Source organism: Cajanus cajan, chromosome 7, assembly GCF_000230855.2.
Source record: "Cajanus cajan strain Asha chromosome 7, NIPB_CcT2T_4, whole genome shotgun sequence".
In the NCBI taxonomy this organism is placed as follows: Eukaryota; Viridiplantae; Streptophyta; class Magnoliopsida; order Fabales; family Fabaceae; genus Cajanus; species Cajanus cajan.
The window spans coordinates 60002689-60022569 of NC_138523.1; the positions used below are offsets into that span (position 1 = coordinate 60002689).

At 31.5% G+C, this 19881-nt stretch overlaps 3 protein-coding genes and 1 long non-coding RNA gene across 7 annotated transcripts; 2 read left to right on the forward strand and 2 right to left on the reverse strand.

Annotated features, from left to right (window-relative positions):
• The first annotated feature begins 530 nt into the window (after nt 1–530).
• On the forward strand, nt 531–3223 carry LOC109788252 (uncharacterized). 2 transcript variants are annotated; one of them, XM_020346939.3, is made up of 5 exons: nt 531–644; nt 846–910; nt 1021–1074; nt 1695–1829; nt 2585–3223. In XM_020346939.3, the coding sequence occupies exons 2-5, from the start codon at nt 854–856 to the stop codon at nt 2714–2716; spliced, it is 378 nt and encodes a 125-aa protein (XP_020202528.1). In that variant the 5' UTR covers nt 531–644; nt 846–853; the 3' UTR covers nt 2717–3223. The 2 variants fall into 2 exon arrangements, with proteins under 2 accessions (XP_020202528.1, XP_020202535.1); XM_020346946.3 differs by having other exon boundaries at nt 583–644; nt 805–910.
• Nucleotides 3017–9428, reverse strand: LOC109793519 (polygalacturonase inhibitor (DUF639)). Of its 3 annotated transcripts, XM_083060367.1 has the most exons (11): nt 8950–9428; nt 8658–8883; nt 8497–8586; nt 8242–8411; nt 8023–8152; nt 6890–7095; nt 6202–6796; nt 5874–5986; nt 4713–4956; nt 3891–4161; nt 3017–3153 (listed from the first exon to the last, which is right to left on the reverse strand). In XM_083060367.1, exons 1-10 carry the CDS (start codon nt 9126–9128, stop codon nt 3934–3936), a joined length of 2181 nt encoding a protein of 726 aa, XP_082916493.1. In that variant the 5' UTR covers nt 9129–9428; the 3' UTR covers nt 3017–3153; nt 3891–3933. The 3 variants fall into 3 exon arrangements, with proteins under 3 accessions (XP_082916493.1, XP_082916492.1, XP_020208574.1); XM_083060366.1 differs by lacking the exon at nt 3017–3153 and having other exon boundaries at nt 3667–4161; nt 8950–9424; XM_020352985.3 differs by lacking the exon at nt 3017–3153 and having other exon boundaries at nt 3667–4161; nt 6890–7067; nt 8023–8162; nt 8950–9410.
• A 7477-nt stretch (nt 9429–16905) lies between these two features.
• On the reverse strand, nt 16906–17501 carry LOC145949667 (uncharacterized). Its single transcript, XR_014428048.1, has 2 exons — nt 17367–17501; nt 16906–17218 (listed from the first exon to the last, which is right to left on the reverse strand). It is a non-coding gene; the product is annotated as an uncharacterized LOC145949667 (long non-coding RNA).
• Nucleotides 17216–18595, forward strand: LOC109792392 (CASP-like protein 4C2). Its single transcript, XM_020351802.3, has 3 exons — nt 17216–17811; nt 17883–18018; nt 18082–18595. Exons 1-3 carry the CDS (start codon nt 17585–17587, stop codon nt 18301–18303), a joined length of 585 nt encoding a protein of 194 aa, XP_020207391.1. The 5' UTR covers nt 17216–17584; the 3' UTR covers nt 18304–18595.
• The last annotated feature ends 1286 nt before the right edge of the window (nt 18596–19881 follow it).

The following is a 19881-nucleotide window of genomic DNA, read 5'->3' on the forward strand; positions in this document are numbered from 1 at the left end:
AAATGTATAAAATTACATTATAAAATTAGTTCATGTAATATAGATTTTATATCGTAGATTATAACTTTCATAAAACTTATTAAAAATAAAATAAAAAGTGGAGATGGGGTGTGTAGAAATGATGGGGAGGACGGAGGTGAGATAAAAGAGAAGAGAAGAAAAGTTGAAAAGGAAGGTACGAGAACAATATTCTAGTAATAATAAAAATTAAATATTTATTGATTTTATATTAACGTAAATCTTATTTTATTTTTAATTCTTATAGTTACTTAATCTTTGTCATCTTTTTTTTTATTGAAAATAAAAATAAAAAATAGTTATAAAATTATACAGATTCAAAAAAATAAAGATAACATATATAAAAATTAAAATGATTTTTTTTAATTATGATAACTAAACAATTAAATTTATGAAATTATTGAGACGATAATTGAGAAAAAAAGAACGGGGAGTGTGAAGAGAAAAATTAGCTTAGGCCCAAGTCCTCAAAATTTTATAATCAAAAAGTTTCTTTCTGGGCCCATATCGGTGTTTTTAATAACTTAAAACTAAACAATTAAATACAGACCAAATTGAACAAAAATTGAGAGAAAAGAAAAGGAAAACGCGACAACGGTGTTCTGCTAAATTCTGACAAATTCGAGGTACGTAGCAAGGTGTTCCAAATTCATACTCAATCCTCTGGGTGTTGTGTTTATCGACTAAGGATGCGCTTTTATTGAAACAAGAAAAGGGGTTTAGGAATGAAACCATCAATTTGTCCAAAACAATTTTAAATGTTTTCACTTGATTATGTTTGTCCAGTATACGAATATGAATGATGGTTGGTTCAATCGCGTATGCAGATTAAGCCATGGAAGAGATGTCGGGTTCAGCAACAGCAATAAACTCTACCAATATAGGATTTCAGGTACTTTGTTTTTTCCCTTCCTTCATTATGTGCTGTGATTTTATTCTGTCTTATCATTTTTTTTTTCTCTTGGTTCATGTTAATATAATTTTTGATGCTGTTTTCTGCAGCTATTGAAGAAGCAAGGGTGGAAAGAAGGGACTGGTCTTGGAGTCTCTGAGCAGGTTTTCTTTCTTACTCTCTTTTTTCTTCACTGAATGGTGGAATATTCTCTCATAAACATTATTGTAAATGTTCATTTCAAAAATTTCAACGCTTCTGTTAATTCATGACTTAAATGGAGCATTTTCATAGTTGAGGAAAAATAATGATGTAACTTGTGTCAGGGCATTGAACATTTCACTATTTCAGTGTGTGTTAGAGACTGTGACTTGAGGTCTATTTGCTTTACAATTTACATTTTAAATTACTATGTTATACTTTTTTTTTTTTTTGAAACAGCAAATGTTAATTGTTAATTGTTAGTTGTTAGTGGGGGGATTCGAACCCACACCCTCCTTATCACTCCAACCCTATATCCCTCCCCCCAAGCCACTTAGACCACCCTTATCACTCACTATGTTATACTTAAAACAGAGTTCATGGTAGAATAAATGATGGAATGCCTAATCATAATTTAGGGGAACACAGTTATGCTTGTTTTCTCATCCCAATTACCAAATTATTTGTTATGCTCCTCTGTCAGTGCTAATCTCATCTCCATAATTGTAGTCTATTTTGAATATAAAATACAGGTATTTCATCCTTGCAATAGTTCTGATGAATAAATTTATTATGGAAACAGGGTAGATTAGAACCTGTGGAAACTTATGTGAAGAATAATAAACGCGGTTTGGGAGCAGATAAAGTGAAGAAAAAGGCCGTGAAAGTAAAACCTGAATCGGATCATAGCGATTCCTCTAAAGGGGACAATCAACAGGTAATTTTCTTAAGATTTTATTTTGGATCATTGCCCAGGGTTTTTATACTATTTATCTGTTTCCATCTATGTAAAAATTAAATCATGTGAACAACTTTATAATGGTAGAAGAACTTTGGCTTGAAGACATATCCAGAAAGCATAACATAACCATGCAAAATGGTACCTATTTTTTAGTTTGGAGTTGGAAGGTTATGACAGTTAGCAATGGTTTTCTTGTGCTGGTTGCCAACATTATTTGATTGAAACGTACACGTACTGATTCTTTAAGTTACTTGTTTTATGTTTTTAAAATTTGGCGGGGGAGTTTAAGAGAAAAACTTGAAGGAACGCTAATCAAATGAATTTATTTTGAGGGGGGGGGGGGGGGGGGTGGGGGGTGTTGAGGGGTGATTCTGCAACAAGCTGAATTCGTTCACTTGGAGTCATCACCTGAGGTGACATAATGATTCTTCATGTGGTTTTACCCTTTTTTCACCCCTGTAATTGCAGTAGATTAACTTGCTGTCATGAAATGTTACATTCTCTTTCTTTGTCGCACTCTACTGGCTGCAAACAATTGCCCTTATTAGCCATTTTGAACACAGCTTTTTTTTCATTGCTCTTGTTAGCCATTTTGAAATCAATACAAGTTACCGTAGCATCTTTACTTTTTTTTACATAACTCACCACTCTCTCTCTCTCTCTCTCTCTCTCTCACTTTTTTTTTTAACTACAAATGATTTCCTGCTTTCCATTGACATCAAAAATTTCAGGACCATTTACCTCGAAAGAAAACCAAAACACTTTCTAAACGGATGAGAAAGATGCAGGAGTTTGAAAAGAAGATGCAGGAGAAGGAATTTGAGCGCACTTTCTTCAGAGAGTTCTGGCCAGAAAATGTGTAAATAAGAATCAAGTGGTCCAATATCGTGTCTGCATTTCCTCTTGCAATTACTTTTGTAGTACTGATGAAGATTTCAGAACTTGTGCAAGTTTGGATCTTTAGGGCATTTTCTCAGGGATACAAGGAGTTACGGAAGGTTTTTGTGAACAGAAGGAATTCATCCAACCACCTTTACGAGCAAATTTTCTTCACATTGTCTTGGAGGAATATGTAAAAAGCGAGGGGAGAGGCACTGTAAACATTGTATTACTATTTCGTCTAGGGGGGGAAAGTTATCGTTAACCTGGGTTCCCTAAACATTATATCCTCGTTAACCTAGGCTTTCCCTAAACGATGCTTGTTTTATTTCTTGGTTCCCTTGGAAGAGATACTGAAAGCTCTCCTGTATTGAACATGTAAAGTCAAGCACATTTTTTTCAAGGGAACTTCCAATTGTTCCTGAAAGAAGCACCCAAGCCGATTCGATTAAGAAATAAAGAATCACCAAATAATTTTTCAAGATTATAAATATGAAATACTTTGGTCCAATTCTTTCTAATTTTAGTAATATGATCAGTTCTTAAAAAGTGATTGTTGATTAATTTTTTCTTTAAAAGATCATTAGCGGCCCTAAATTGATTCTTGAAAATATTAACTAAAAGAAAGATTAAAATGTCTTATTAATACTTTTTGAAAATAATTTGCTGTATCGAAGAACTAAATTGAGTACCTTATTTTAGGATCAAATTAGGATGATTACTCGTATTTTTCTTTTCCACACTCGGGAGTTATTTAGTGATGCCTAGTTTAAATTCTAGTGCTTTAATAAAAAGATTATATCTTCTAAATTTTGAAGAGCCACTTCGGTATGGTTGATTGAAACGACACTGAAATAAACTTGTTCTCAACAATTACCCATGATCAAAATTGACCGGCCATATTTGCGTAACATAACTAATCTGATAATAACGATTTTCAACAGAGGGATTCCTTCTATATCATTAGATTTAGAAATCAGACGTGTTAGGATGAAACCGTACAAAACTTTGAAACTGCTTCGGGTTTAATATAAGGAGGAAGCAGAGAAGAGGTAAGAGAATATACAACTTTGCTGGCAAAAACGAAAAGAATTCATACTTAAAGAATAAACAAACGAACGAATAAACTAGATTATACGGCTAATGAATGATGGTTACCTAGAAAATCAACCTTTGATTGACTCGGTCGCGTAACGCAATATCATTTTTTTTTCTTGCTGTCATCAGGCTTAACGAGCTGGACAGGAGCAGCTGGTATTCTGACCCACCATTCTCTAATCCGCCTTATCCATCTATCACTACTCTCTTTCCTACATGGCATCTGCCTTGTGTAATACTCAACGAATAGCACCAAAAGTACGTATTTTGGAGGAACAAAAGCAAACACTGCTGCTGTCAATACAAGTAATAGTGCAACCTTCTCCGTTGCCTGTAGAACAAACATTATTTATCAATTTCTTTATAAATCATAAAACTTATATTTCAATCAGTCATAAATTAGGAAACTAGCGATGCTACAAAGGATGACATAATTTATATGGTTATAATCTATTTCAGTCAACAAACATATCTGGCAGGGAACTGGCTAACAATTTGCCGTTACTCCACACATAATTAAAACTTTGCTATGCAGAGATATTGTACTGCTATTTTGTCCTGATGAGCTTGTTTAATTTTTGTGTGTTTATTTGCATTTGTTCAAATCAAAGCATGCCTTATCCTCCTCCTCGCTCCCTTTCTAGAAACCCATTCCACTTAACAGATTTTGTAGATTGAAAAAATTCCAACATTTAATGAAGTGCTTTTCATTTGTTTTAAAACATATCTACTTCATTCACAGTGGATTACCTAAACACAGCACAAACCTAATTATATTACCCCACAAGTTAATGTACGCATATTAAAAAATGTTTTGGCCCAACTACATGCACAGCATTTTAATTTTTCTCTGTAGAAATAGAGCATGACTAGGATACTCACCTGTGGTAATATAGCAAGTAGAAGAGCTCTCAATTTTAGGAGAATAATATTTCCTGCTTGAATAAATGATTCAAACTGTGTAATGGCCTCTTGTAATGTCAGCAGTTGTTCTACAGCATTTCGATTTGGGGGAGGAGTTACTATGAAGGCTTCTAATGGTCGTCCCCTTCTGAAATGCCTTCGCCAGAGCATGAGAATTGCAATGAACACAAAAATGGATGGCAGTAAGTACTGGATCCACCCCCTGTACATCAGCGTTAATCAACTGCTTTATTCATTCAATCCACGGAAGCCAGTTTCAAAATAATAATATCATTTATTAACAGTTATCTTGTCTGATCCTGGTGACAGTTAATTTGATCAATAAAACAAAATTAACACAACTTATTAAACACTTAATTCTAGCATTTATATTTAACATCCTCAATATCTCGTTGAAGTACAGAGTGACAATGGTATGCAGAATGATGCCACAACATGGAGGATCTTGCATGAGATGAGTTTAGAAACAAAAAAACAAGACAGATTCATTAAAAATCAAGTGGTGATTTGATGTGCATGAGCCTTGACAAAGAGGATGTCAAGCATTGGAGAAAAGGAAATGCAACACAAGTCAATGAATATAAAAACTACTTTTGGTCTTTTGATTAATATCATTCCATATTGATTTCTTTCTTTCCTTTTCTTCGAGTCTCTTAGACTGTGATTTTGTGGAATTTACAATTATTTCTCAACAATCAATACATGTTGAAATTTAACATCGAGTAGTGAGGAACCTGAGCTTCAACCATTTATAGATGAGGAAAATGCTAAGAAATTAAGGAAACCATTGTTGGTCCTTACACAATAGCTTAGGATTGAGTGGATATGATTATTATACTTATACAAAATGCATGGGAAATGAGTTGAACTAACTAATATAAAAGCCCTTTAAAACATTTGATGTCAAAGAAATTTATGTATAAATCAGAATATGGTAGTGTTTAGAATCAAATATGCCTATTGAGAAAAGTGGAAAGTTCTCAACAGCATAAAGTTTTACTAAATGAGAGTGACACTGACAATTGTGTGGAAAGCAACCACTTTGAAATAGCAGATAGAAAAAAAAAAAACGGATATTAATATGGGTCACCTAGTCATATACTGAATTTAATAAAATACCTTAAAATCAAATAACAGGCGAGTAGCAAAAAGGCTGTTGATTTGTAAAAGTCTTTCCATGAGGCCAAAAGCTGTAGTCGGTTAGCAGATACAATGACTGGGAATAGTAGTTCCTACAAGGAGTTAAGAGAATTATCCGTATCATACATAAAAAAAATTGAGCTTGAGAGGCCAAGTCGTTCAATGGATATCCTAACACAACCCGGTTAGCAAATCTTTAAGGATCAAAATTAATCATATTTGTTTTACTATAATTTCCCTTATCAAAAGGAAGTCAGATTTATTTTTTTCAGAAATAAAATATTATGGAATGTAAATAATAATGAACCTTCATTACTGCAACATTTGTATCAATTCCTTCAACCTTCACTTGGTCCACGGTTGCCTGCGCAGCTTCAGCTTTTCCAGTGTCCAAAAGGGACTTTTTGACTGCCGCTTCCAAGGGATGTGTCTCACCAACTCGGATATCACTAACAAAAGTTGTTCCCTCAGAAATATCAGCCAACTTTTTTGATTTGAATCCAAGATAGAAAAGTGTCATAACTGCTGCTGGACACACTGTCAGTTGCCTTTTTGTATCTACATTCCCAGGAATATCACGTTTACCAGAAACAGCAGTTAAATTTGTTAAGCCATTTGACAGGGTTTCCAAGATTATGTCTCCCCGTGGAAGTGTTTCAGCTAGGTTAAAAGTAAGCAAAGTTTTATAGTGGGATGAGAAAAACCGGAAAGCTTCTCTAACTGCACGATAGCGGAAAATGCCCAGAATAGCCCTAGCAAGCACTTCTGATTTTTGTGCCTCTTTAAGGTTGTATTTCCTGATAAACTTGTGTGCGCGCAGGATCTCCAAACTAATATCCAACCAATAGTCACGACGCAAGTTTGCTTTAAATTCAGGGAATTCCAAATAAACAGGCTCTGCTCTGTCAAAACATAGTGAAAAATCATAAAATTCATGTGGAAAGCAAATGAAATATATGGACAAGTCAGATGATGTTTGTCAGCAGATAACATACACAGAAGTTGACTTATACATCACAGCTTTATCAAAAAGGCGAGCACCAAGGGGTCCAGTTAGATCAGGCTTTATGACCTGTTTCATGTCTGTCCCCAGATCATATCGAACAGCTTTCTCATATACACCAACTCCCAGCGACTCAAAGTACAAAGCGAAATTGGTCAGGGTCAACCGCCCTATAAAGGTCAGAAAATTGAGGTACAACTGAGTAAAGTGGAAAACATGCATGGATTATTAGTCAGCCCGATGAAAATGGATTCCTAGCATTTCTGTTACTACATTACTCGGACATAAAGCAGAAAGAAAAGGCCAACACATTACACGACGTAATCTACAAGAATTTATTTCATTCCACATAATCCAATCCAATTTGCTGTATTAATCAAATTATCTTCTAATTGGGGGCCCTAATGTGGCTTAGTTAAAAAAGTTTCCGAGACTTCCCTTGAGTAACAAATTCAGGAGATTATTCCATGTGTTTTTCGTGCAAACTAACTTTCGTTATGCCTAACCATTTTATAGGTTACCTTTAACTACAGCAAAAAACCAGCTGAAGGAATGTTCTAGGAATATTTTACTGCAAATATTTGAGTGCAGCCCTTTGTGACTGATTGATCTCTCAGTCATTCCGTGACTCCAGCAGGATTGTGTTAAATTGTAAGTACTCATCTACAGTCAAAAGCATAGAGTCTGATTGGATAGAGGCTTAAAAAATCTTTGAAAGTTTCTTTACTAAAAATAAAGTTTTTTTTAATAGAAAAATTCTTTTAAATTTGTATTCAAACAAACTCTTAGTGTGATATTTGGCTTGTCTGTGCATTGTAGAGCAGTAGAAAGCTTAGTGAAACATAAATTCAAGTTATGATCTGTAAATAACAGGAAGAAGAAAAAGAACAATCGTTAGGATAGCAGAGCTGGTTAAATTTTGTGACTTTATCCTACAAGAAGGCTAGCAAGGATAGAAAGAAAAAAAAACAGGAGCTGCTAACAACCTATACAAGCTATTTGAATCCTCCATCATCCTAGTAGTATCTTAACCACTCAGAGTGCAACTCTAATCAACCGGGACAACTAGACTATTTCAACATATATAATCTGTTATGGGTATTCCTATTCGAACGAAGGACTGACCAGGCCATGCAGCAATGCCAATATGTTGAAGAACAGGTTGAGTTGGAATTGTCCCATCAATATCAAGGACGATCTCTTCTTCGGAAAGCTGAAGATTTCCAGTAGAAGAAGCCATCGCAGTCTTAGAATTCTTGATAACCCTGCATGCAACTCAGTATCAGGAAGCACACAAACAACAGAATCAACAGCGTGAAAGGGAAACCAAACAAACAATCGTACTTATCAAGGTATCTGAGGTATTTGTCATAAACAAGAAAATGAAGGCGATGCGCGGAAGTACTAGTGAGTGCATGGAAAAGATTGTGGACAGTTATAACATCAGCAATGGGAACACACACAGGTGCAATCCGCGAGAAAGCCTCTGAACCAACGGTCTTCTTGTCATCAACCTAGAAAATGAAAAATGAAAAATAAAAAATAAAAAAAAATGCATCCATAGAATGGTAATATTTGAAGGATCATTGAAAAAAGAACCTGAAGCGCCATATTTGTGGAACTAGAATAAAAGAAGGAAGCGTCATCCTCGTCCGCAGCGGTTTCGTCTTTGGTTGAATTAGGAGTTTCCTGCGATGCAGAGGAAAGAGTTAGTTGAGTGAAAGGAATGAAGGGAATGTGGAAGAGAGAATGGAGTGAACTTGGAGGGTGTGGACGCTGGGAGCCTCCCAAGCGAGCATCATGTCGAAGGTTAAACGACGGAAGTCCTTGTCGTTTAGATAATCGGAGTTTGTACTGAGTTTGTGAAGCGCCTTGTAGGAACAGAACTCCAAGAGGTGTCTGGCGTAGGTGAGAAGCTCCTTCACGCCGAGAGGGAGCTCCGAATCGAAGCAGTGCTGCAATTCATGCATCGACATTCCAAGGATTCTACGCAACAGCAAATACATGAGAAATGAAATGCATGAACGAAATGAAATGAGAGAAGAGAGTTACTTGGAACAGCGAGAGACGACGGAGTTGGCGAGGGGAGAGAGCTGAGGGATGGATTTGGGGGAATTGGAGTCATCGGCGGCGTCGGCGTCGGCGTCGGGAGAAGAAGGTTTGCTCCGATGGAAAAGCGATTTCAGCGAGTGGTGATGGTTCTTCAGGATCTTCTCCCACATTCCCTCCATTACTATTCAATTCTATTTTATCTATTGATTCGATGATCTATCATCTATGCAAATGCATGCCAATTCGCACCCACTTTGCTTCTGATCTCGATCTTCTCACTTCCACGCTTCCTCATCGCTTTTATTTGGATTTTTGGAGCCTCTCTTATTTTTTTAATTTTTTTAAAATTTAAATGGAATATTTCTTTCTATTTAATATTTATTTATCCCACCCTAAAGATAAAGGTAACCCCTGTTCATGACTTATCCAACTATCTCAGGCCTCAGCTTCTCATGTTTATCTTTGTCATCCATACCTTTGTCTTCAGGCAACATCATTCCAATTCACTCCGATTATCTTTCAATAATATATTCATCTTTTTTGTTACATTAATATATTCATTTTCTTCTAGAATTTCAAGAACATAAAATTGAAGTGTATTTTTAAAATTGTATAAATACAAAGTCAGAATTAGTACTCACGACTCCCGTCATTATCATTGCTTAACAAGGATTAAGATTAAAATAACAATAACATTAATAGTAAGATAACAATTAAAACATTTAGATCACTTTTTTCTTCTCTCTTGTGACTCCAATAAGGGGAAATAGCCTTCATTTTCATGATATTCTTTTACATTAACAACCTCAGGGAGGTATGATATAAAAAAAATGACGCTGACCTGATCTATTTCGTTTTTGACCTCAATAAAAAGAATATATGATATGAGTAAATCAGTGTAGGCACATTTTAATTTAGGATCAAAATTAACTTTATTCAGGCTCTAACAAACTGAATTACAAAAGAAGAGATGTACATCTAATTGTGGGTATGAAGATGATGTTGAGAAAACAAAAAGGACCTACAAAGTGGGCAAGAGAATTGATTGCGCAGTGTCCATTGGTGAATGCAATTGAGATGGAAGAGGTGTCCACATCTTCCCAACTTGGTGACTGCATCTTCTCCCTCATACTCCACCAAGCAAATGGAGCAAATCTCATCTTCACCTCCCTCACACCTCAAATCCTCGTACCTTGCCACGGGTAGTGATGGAATTTCCAAGAACTCCATCTCCTTGGCCACACCTTTGGTCTCACAAGAGAAAAACATCATGAACCCAAACACTCTCACAAGTGCCCTCTTGAGTTCCATCAATGGGATCAAGAAGCATGTGTAGAAAACAATGGTCACTACCCACAATTGAGACTGACACGCCAAAAGACAATTCATCCTGCAATTAATGAAGTGAATAACACACTCTCTGATGATTTTGGTATCTCTTCATATCAATCACAATGATGCTTAACACAATGTGTCTATATATATTCACTAAGAGGAGGAACGACTTCTATTCATGTTGACACTGACACCGACCCTCTACTTAAAATAATCTATATCCTACCCTTAGATTCTTGATTTTTAAGAATAACTTATTGTATTACTTCTGACTTTGTAACCTGCTAATGTCTTTATTACTTATTTATTACATAGGTCAGCTACAATTATTCATATCATAGTATTCTGGCTGCTAATTGTATTATCAATAAAGTCGTCGCAGACTTCATATACAATATAGTACTAGTATTTGTTAAGGAAGTTGCTAGCTTGACTATCTTTATCTTTATTTATTTATTTATATATAAGTACTGTTGTAGTAGAATTGCAATCATGAATGTAAATAATTTTATGCATTTGAAGTTTAATGATATATCATAATTTTATTTTTTTATATAAGTATTGCATGTACAATTTATGTAAAAAAAATATTAAAATCCTTAAAACAGTTGTTAATTTTACACTTTTTTAATAAAAAAATACATTTAAATAGAAATTTAATCTTCAATCTAATTTGTAAAGTTTAATAAGAAAATATACATAAAATCTTCTACATAAATCCAGCAAAAAAAAGTCTAATAATTTTAAAATTATATATATATATATATATATATATATATATATATATATATATTAAAATGATTTATCTAATATCTTTTTACTTTTCACTTTCATATTAATTTTCACAGTTTCATAATTCATTAATAGATTTCATAACTTTCTAAAGTAATAATTGATTTCAAGAATTAAAATAAAAATTTTAATTTATTATTTTTTAACACACGCATGCATATATATATATATATGATTATAAAAAGTATATATCTTTATACACACTGTTATACAAGAGACACTTTGTATTTTTGTATATTTAAAAATAAAAAGTAAAAGACCAAAATAATTAAACTTGAATATGAATAAATTGATAATAATTAAAGCATCTGAATGATTTTGAACAGTTGAAAAGGTAAAACAATTATTTGTAATAATTTAAAAATAGAAAATTTAAAAATAAAAATAAGGACAAATTTACCCATGTAAAAGTAGACACCAAAAACAATTACCAAAAATGGTATTATCTTTATTAATAATATAGATTAATTATATAAATAAAAAAATAAAAATAAGGAAAAAGTTGGCTACATAAAAGTAAACACCAAAAATAATTAGCAAAAGTGATATTATCTTTATTAATTATATAAATAAAAAATAAATAAAAAATTGTTCACATAAAAGTAAACATCAAAGATGGTTATCAAAAATAGTATTATTTTTATTAATTATATAGATAAAGCGAAGTAATTCTTCAATTTACTCTTCTTGTTCAGATGAAAAATACTGTTTATTAATCAATATAAAAGACATAAGTTATTAAAATAATATTTTTCATTAACTAAAGAAGTTAATGACAATAACTCCTTTCAACCCCTAATTATAATATAAAAAAAAACTTTTTATTTCTATTACACAACTTGTCAACTACTTTGTAACTGAGGTTATAGATTCATTTCTCCTACAAGTTAATGTCAATAGTCTCTTTCAACGCCTTTTCAATTAGCAACCTTTCATAATAATAAAGGAATTAGTATGTAATGCATGGACAATAAATGTTATGTATTCATTTATTTTTCTTTATAAATGATGGGTGAAAGTGATGACAAATAAATGACTTAAATATTAGATTTACACCCAACATATGACAAAATCTAATAAGGTGGAGTTTACTATAAAAGAGGGTAAGTCTCAAAATATTATGGAGTGGCTTATTATAGAATAATATGCAATGTGTGAAGAGCTTTTGTATAGGGTATGGAGTAGATAACTTCTCATACTTTAAAAATATTTTGTTTTTAGTTATATTTTAGTGTTATGTCTTACTATGATATATATATTTAATGTTGTTTTTGAGCACTTTCTAAATTTGACTATGTAATTATATTTTACTCAACAATATTTCTTTTATCTTCTCTTAAAATCAAATGTAAATTCTAGACTTAAACATTAAGAATGAAAAATATGATTAAATGAAAGATTTTAGTAAGATGAATGAGTTAGATTTGAAATGTAATGTTGGACACGAATAACATAATTAAAAAATGATATTCTTTTTATTGTAACTAAAGAAACTAAACCCATATATATAGGATTGATGAACCGACTAAATCTGCGTGTGAATGCAGACTAATAGATATGGTCTTCCTTGACATGTGGTTTATCATAATTAGTTAGTTATTAATTAAAGTATAGAAACAAGGCGGTGCTGTACGATGGTTTTGGTTAAGTTTCACTTATAATAATGGTCGAACGCGTGTCCTTTGCACAACAAGTGCAGCGGTTAGCGGAGGGGAAAAGGAACTCCATCTTTGTTTCTTGCTTTCGTTAGTTGGTTTTGGTTCAACTCTTTGCAAGACTTAAATTCAACAACCCATTCACATCTTTACCTTTTTTATCACTTTAAATTTTACTTCATCTTTTTATTATTTTTTATATTTGATTGAAGGTTGTTATATACTTTATCAATAAAATAAAATAAAAATTATGAGTATGACTGTTGGGAATTAACTTTTAAGTCCTCATGAATCTATCACAGTTCTATTATTAGGTAGACCTAGTAGTTTATATATATAATAAGATTATTCATTTTTATTTTTTATAATTTATACTTAGAAATATATATTTAAAGTAATTTTTAGTTATTTAATATATTATTAATAATAGATCAAGATTATGCCTTCTTTTAAGTACAACATTATGAATATGTTTGGTTTCTCGTTTGAATATTCAAACAAGCATTTGCATTTGTCTTTCATTAAAGGCTGCAACCACTTGTTTGATTTTCTTCTTCTTTATTGAGTAGAATGTTGTTTTTTTTCTAAATGTTCGATCCAACCAAAGCAACAAGATTGTTGCTTTTGCTTTAACGTTAACAAGATTTATATTTTTGTTGTAATAATTAATTTGAACAACTGTTTAATTAATCTCGTTACTCTCTTACCTAGCAACATTGGAGATTCCTAAATATGGTGATTTGAGTGCGGTTATGGTGTGAGATTTTTTAATTTCCTACGTGTTGCTATTTTTTGAACTTCTGAATGCGTGGGTGCAATTCGAAACTTGTGTGCACAAAGATTGTTGTGATGGACATTCTTGGTAAGTTTGCATGTTGTTTCTTTGGTTGTCATTTTCGTTCTTGTAGTTTGTACTTAGTAAGTTTTTGTTGCTTTCCTTTTTTATGATGATATGTTACTTGATTCATGGCTTGTTTTGTATTTCTATTCCTTTTGTGATGTTTTATTCCTAAATTTATTTATAAGAAAACAAAAGATAAAAATATTGTGTCTACATTCAAAGATAAATCAAGTTAAATTAAATCTAATTGAACTTAACTTTTTAGTTATAATTCAAACACACATTATGTCATTATACATTGTTTAAGTTACGTGGTGATCAGGGTTTCGTGTTTTTTTCTTAAAAAAAATGTAACATTGTTCTTCAATACATTATGCAAGAATAAACCAACATGAATGGATTTGTACAGTAATGAAATATGACTTTTAAGGATATGAAGAAAAATATGATTATTTATTCTTCTTTACGATTGTTGCTTTGGTGAGGGACATTGAAAATTATAATTTATATCTTTGACAAGGTTCCAAGTGGACATGCACATTTGGGGATGAAATCACTTGTTTTATGTAATCTATTCAAGTTGTAGCCTAACCCCAGTTTTATGGCAGCACCCCTAACTCAATGGTGTATGTGTCGAAGCAATGGAGGTTTTCAGTGGTGAAGCCTGATGGAAGGGGAAGATAATTAATTGTTAGTGTGGAAGAGTCTATCATAATTATTGCAACGAATTATTATTTGTGATGTACCACAGACCATATGAAGCCCTGGTTCATCGTAGAATTTATCTTATAAATAAGAGTAACTTATATAAAATTATAGACACTTTTTTCTTTTGCTTTTTATATAATCAAATAAGAGATAACTAAATAAAATTATTGAAAAAATAGTTTATTTATTAACTTTTACAATGGAATCATATTTGAGTTAATCACTTACTATAAACACATTTACTTTTAACAGTGACATGACACAATTAAGAGATATAATTAGTTGTTAGTATAAAAAATTTTTACATTAACAGTGTATAGGTGATTAACTCATCATATTTACTATAATTTTTAATTAATTAATAATATAAAACATTTTACATACATAAAATTTACACTAAAAACTTATTTCACCTTCTATTCTTGTATAGCTAAATTTGTCCTAGAATGCAGTTCTTAGAATGGTTTAGATAGAATGCCAAAATGTCTTTTTTATTCTTTTAACCAAGTTGTCTTTTAGAATTATTTTGGAATGAAGTATCATTCATCAGCTAATAATATATTGCTGGAGCCTTCGAAGTAATCATTCACCTGCAGGTCCACATGGCGGGTCGTTATAGCTTTGCCCAAAATACATAATTCATAACAAAAGCTTGAGACAACCTCGGAGAATTTTGATCAAATATTATCTGTAAAGTCGACGTTTCAAGTATATTCACCCCTGTAATATAAATATAACTATTTATTACTAATTTTAAATTTTATTAACTTTTTTTATATTATCAGATGTCTTGTCATTTTATAACACGTCTTGTAAACTTCTAGCGATAAAAGGTTTAATTAATATAAATGAGATCATAAATTTAAAATCATCATAGCTTACTTATTTATTTGATTAAAGATGATTTTTAGTATCTTAATTATTTTAACTATCATAATTTTTGTTCCATATTAAGTATAGCAACATATTTACAAGTTATAATTAAAATAACATTCTATCAATTAAAAGAAAATATTTAAATCCCATTTACTTGTGATTTTACTTCTGTTTTTATTTTTATTTTTCCTTTTAATTACAGAATTGTCATCTTGCTTTCAGTTTATTTTCTGATTTCAGATATTTGAACCTAAAAAAACTAATATTTTTTTTTCAGTGTTTTCTATAATAATTGAAAGTAGGAAACATATTTCAAACAATGTAATAGTTTTATAATTAAAAAGTAAAAATAAGAAATAAAAAAATAAGTAAACAAATCCTTAAGTCTTTCAAAGTTCAAAATTTAGAATACACGTTACTTTTTATTCTTTAATTATTTTTATTTTTTTTTACAATTAGTGAAATATTTTTGAATATTTCTTCATGTTTTATATGAATTTACAAATACCTACATAATGCTCAAACGTTCATTATTTTTTAATAAAATTATTTAGACCAAAATGTTCTGGAAAACACGATTACGTAACTTGGGACCGAGACAGATTTCACTGTGTTGATTATTTAAGATTTATTTTTCGGGACCTTCCCATAAGACTGTAATTCTGTAAATGAACCAAGTAATTTATTGTAAGAGTATATTCCATATCCTTATATAGATCATTGTTTTGATCTCAGTTCTTATATATATATATATATATAGGAGAATGCTAATATACTCTTACCTATTTTTTAGTGGGAGTAATTTTAGGACAAAAAAATTACTCAATTTTTTTTTTGGTTAATTTGTATAAAAGATATTATAGTAATTTAATTTAATTTTAAATGAAAATAAAATATTTTCTCTCTTATTAATTTCATTTTCTAAGTCATTTCTCCCTCCTATTAAATTCCTTCTCCAACTCATTTCTCTTTTCTATTAAATTCTTTCTCTAACTTATTTATCTACCTATTTTTTCTCCAACTACCCATATAAAGTTAATGTACATTTATAAGAGCAATATGTTCCCAACAAAATACTATAAAAAAACAAAAAAATGGACATGTATAATTAAATACAGTAGGTTACAGTTCACGTGTAATCAATGCATTAATAATTAATGGAGTAGATTGTAGTTCAACAGTCTCAAAAATGCAAAAAAAAATAAAGAGTAAAATAAGAAAGTAAGTAATAAATATTTTTGAAAACTAAAATATCAATGATTTCCTTAAACGACTATGAAAAAAAAACGAAAAAAATATATTTTAACTCTCTCATCTCTCGTGATAAATATTTTTGAGTAATATATATATATATATATTACTCAAAAAGCTAAATAACTTTTTCTAGCACTTTTTTCATCTCAAATCGATTATTTTCTTTCAGCAACTACTCATTTTATGATTTATTTTTATTTAATTTTAAAAAATAGAGGTACGATGCCTCTGTTTTCCTAGTGTATATAAACTAAGCAAAAAAAAATCAATATGGTAACACGGGTAAGTAACATCGGATACAAGCACAGTATTTGAAAGGAACATTTGAATAAGGGTCCCACTAGACACAACTTATAAATGCATAGTTCTATTTGTTGACATAGTAACAAAAGTCAAAACAGTTTGTTTTGTTCTGAACAGAAAATGACGCCTGCATACCAATTTAGGTCAATGAAAACGGGACAGAGGGGTCAAAATAATCAATACACCAATATAGAATCACAAAAATAATGGTAAGAAGCACGAATTAGGACAGCCTGTCTCCCCTTCAATCATAGAAACGTCTTAAATATGTTCATAACACAGTCGAAACTTATTTAAAGTGAACAAGTAATATATTTTACGAAATTAAAAATAAAAATAATATTTTATTTATTAGTATAAAAAATTATCGAAGATGAAAACTGGTTTAGTCGCCCAATCCGAGAGTTTCACGTGTGTTTCGGTGTTTATTGTTTATTCGTGTTTGGCAACCCCACTGAAATGAGCATAGACACAATAATGATTCTTTACGAGAAGATAAGGATGCCTACAGAAAAACGTAATGAGCGTTAGCATTTCACAATTTGGTGTGACGTAACTTTAGGAAAAATAAGCAAACTTGTGAAAAATTATAGGGAAAAAGAGGAAAGAAAAAAGAAGATGGAAGAAGAAGAAAATGAAAGGACAGGCCATGCCTGCTGTTGCACCTTGCACGCACGCTTTCTGTCTCCAACAACTTTTATCCACGCATTTTCTCACCAATAAATCAAGAGTTAAAACCAACGCAAACGCATCTTTCTAAACAAAATCAAAGCAAGTGGCAGTGTTATTCCCTTTCGATTTCCACATGCTTGATTTCACATTTCGAATTGTGATTTTAGAAAACTGATAATAATAATAATAATAATAAACGATGCGATCTCCTCAGCCTCTTCGCAACGGAGGCGATAACAGTTGTTCGCCGTCGCAGCCACCTCGCTTCCAGTCGACGGTGGCGGAACACAAACTGCGTCGTTTCAACCTCCTAATCCTCGTGTTCCGCCTCGCCTCCTTCTCCTTCTCCCTGGCCGCCTCGGTTTTCATGCTCACAAACACTCGCGGCTCCGATTCTCCTCACTGGTACCACTACGACACCTTCAGGTACTCTTATTACTTCTCTCTCTCTCTCGGTTAAATTGGAAAATAGAAATTGAGTTAGGGAATCCGTTCAGATTCGTTGTAGCTGCGAATGCGATAGCGGCGGTGTACTCGATGTTCGAAATGGGCGCGTCGGTGTGGGAAATTTCGAGAGGCGCAACGCTTTTCCCCGAAGTGCTGCAAATATGGTTCGACTTCGGGCATGACCAGGTGAGAAAAGCGTAACTGTTAATTAATTTTAGTGTGATGTGATGTGGTGTGGTGGCGGTGCAGGTGTTGGCGTACCTGGTGTTGTCGGCGAGCGCGGCGGGGACGGCGATGGCTCGGACGCTGAAGGAGATGGACACGTGTAGGGCGAGCAGCGCGTTCTGCGTGCAAACGGAGATAGCCATAGCGTTGGGATACGTGGCGTTTGTGTTCCTAGGGTTGACGTCGCTGCTAACGGGATTCCGCGTCGTCTGTTTCATAATCAACGGTTCCCGTTTTCATCTCTGAGTTCACAGGAAGTGGGAAGGAGCCAGAAACGAATATTTTGGTGGGGTCACTCTCACTCTCACTGTACTCCAATATGTGACTCATTTCGAATTTGGAATGAAAGGCTCCTTCCTTTTGTATCAAAATTAGGATTAGTATTAGTATATTTATCTAAGCAATGGAAAACGAAGGTTTCATGCCTTGGGAAACGTGTTGCTTCCGTTTTAGTATGCCACTTGTATTGTATGTTCACTTCATTGATTTTTATTTTTTTAAGAAATCTTAATAACACTTTGATTATAATTTATTTTAACTATCGAATACTAGGTTTATTTCAGCATTAACACCCCCTCCCTCGGTTATTTTGTATTTTTATTTTTAGTGTAAAAAGTTTGAGAAAAATATAGATTTTATTTTAAAAAACATTTTTTTTTGTGTACAATCAAAATAACAATAATCAAACATAAGTACTGTTCTAATTTCTGCTATTAATTGAACCATAATATTATTGAAAAATTACTATTTTTAGAGAAAAAACAATCCTATTTAAATTAGATAACATTATTATAAGTAGTAATTTTTTTTAAAATATTTAATACAATTATATATCAATTACACGAACTCAAGACTTATGAGAAAATTATTTTATTTAGTGATGATATAGTGTGAGATGAAAAATTACAAACCTATAAAAAGTTATAAAAAAAATTATGTATTTGAATCCAATTTATATATACTGTTAACATTATATTATCTATTTAAAATAATTAAATTTCGTAATTAGAATATATATTTGCAGCCTAAAGTTACTTAGTTAATTTTTTTTCTTTTAATCTATAATTTATAACATAAATAAAAGAGATATTCTATTTTAATGTTCACATTTTTTTTACCTTTTTATTCCTTAATTAAATTATTTAACTACCCTTTTACTTCTTAACTAATTTGTTTAAATATATCACTACTAAACATTTTTTTATTAACTGACAAATCATTATATACAATAGTTTATTAATTTTTATAATAATTACTTTGAAAATTATATAAAAAATAATTTTTTTATTAACAGACAAAGTAGAAACTTTCATGTTAATAGAATTAACTAGTACAAATTTTTTTAATTTAACTAAATAATCTCAAGTTTGAGTCTTGAATAACTAATTGCATCAAATACTCAAAGAAAATTTTGTCACTTATAATAATTAGTATATATCTATTTAACTCTCTCTATATATGCTAAATTACAGTAAAATTTACTCCCTCACAAGTGTTTTATGAATTAACTTTGGATTTATTAAGAATTTAAGATTTTTTTTATCTACATGAATTAGAATGACATCGATAATATTATAATCTAAAACCTTAGTAGTTAGTACATATTATGCCAACTCCTTACCACAAGGTTTATGCATGACAAATAAATCCAAATTTAAACGTCTGCCATGTTATATATCATATATTTATTCACGAGTTAGAAAATTTCTATTTCTACTATATTTTTATATTACTTAAAAATATTAATTAATTGTTTAATATTTAAATTAAAAATTGGTTTAATAAGAAGGTATAATTTTTTTGTGACTCTATGCTCAAGTTAAA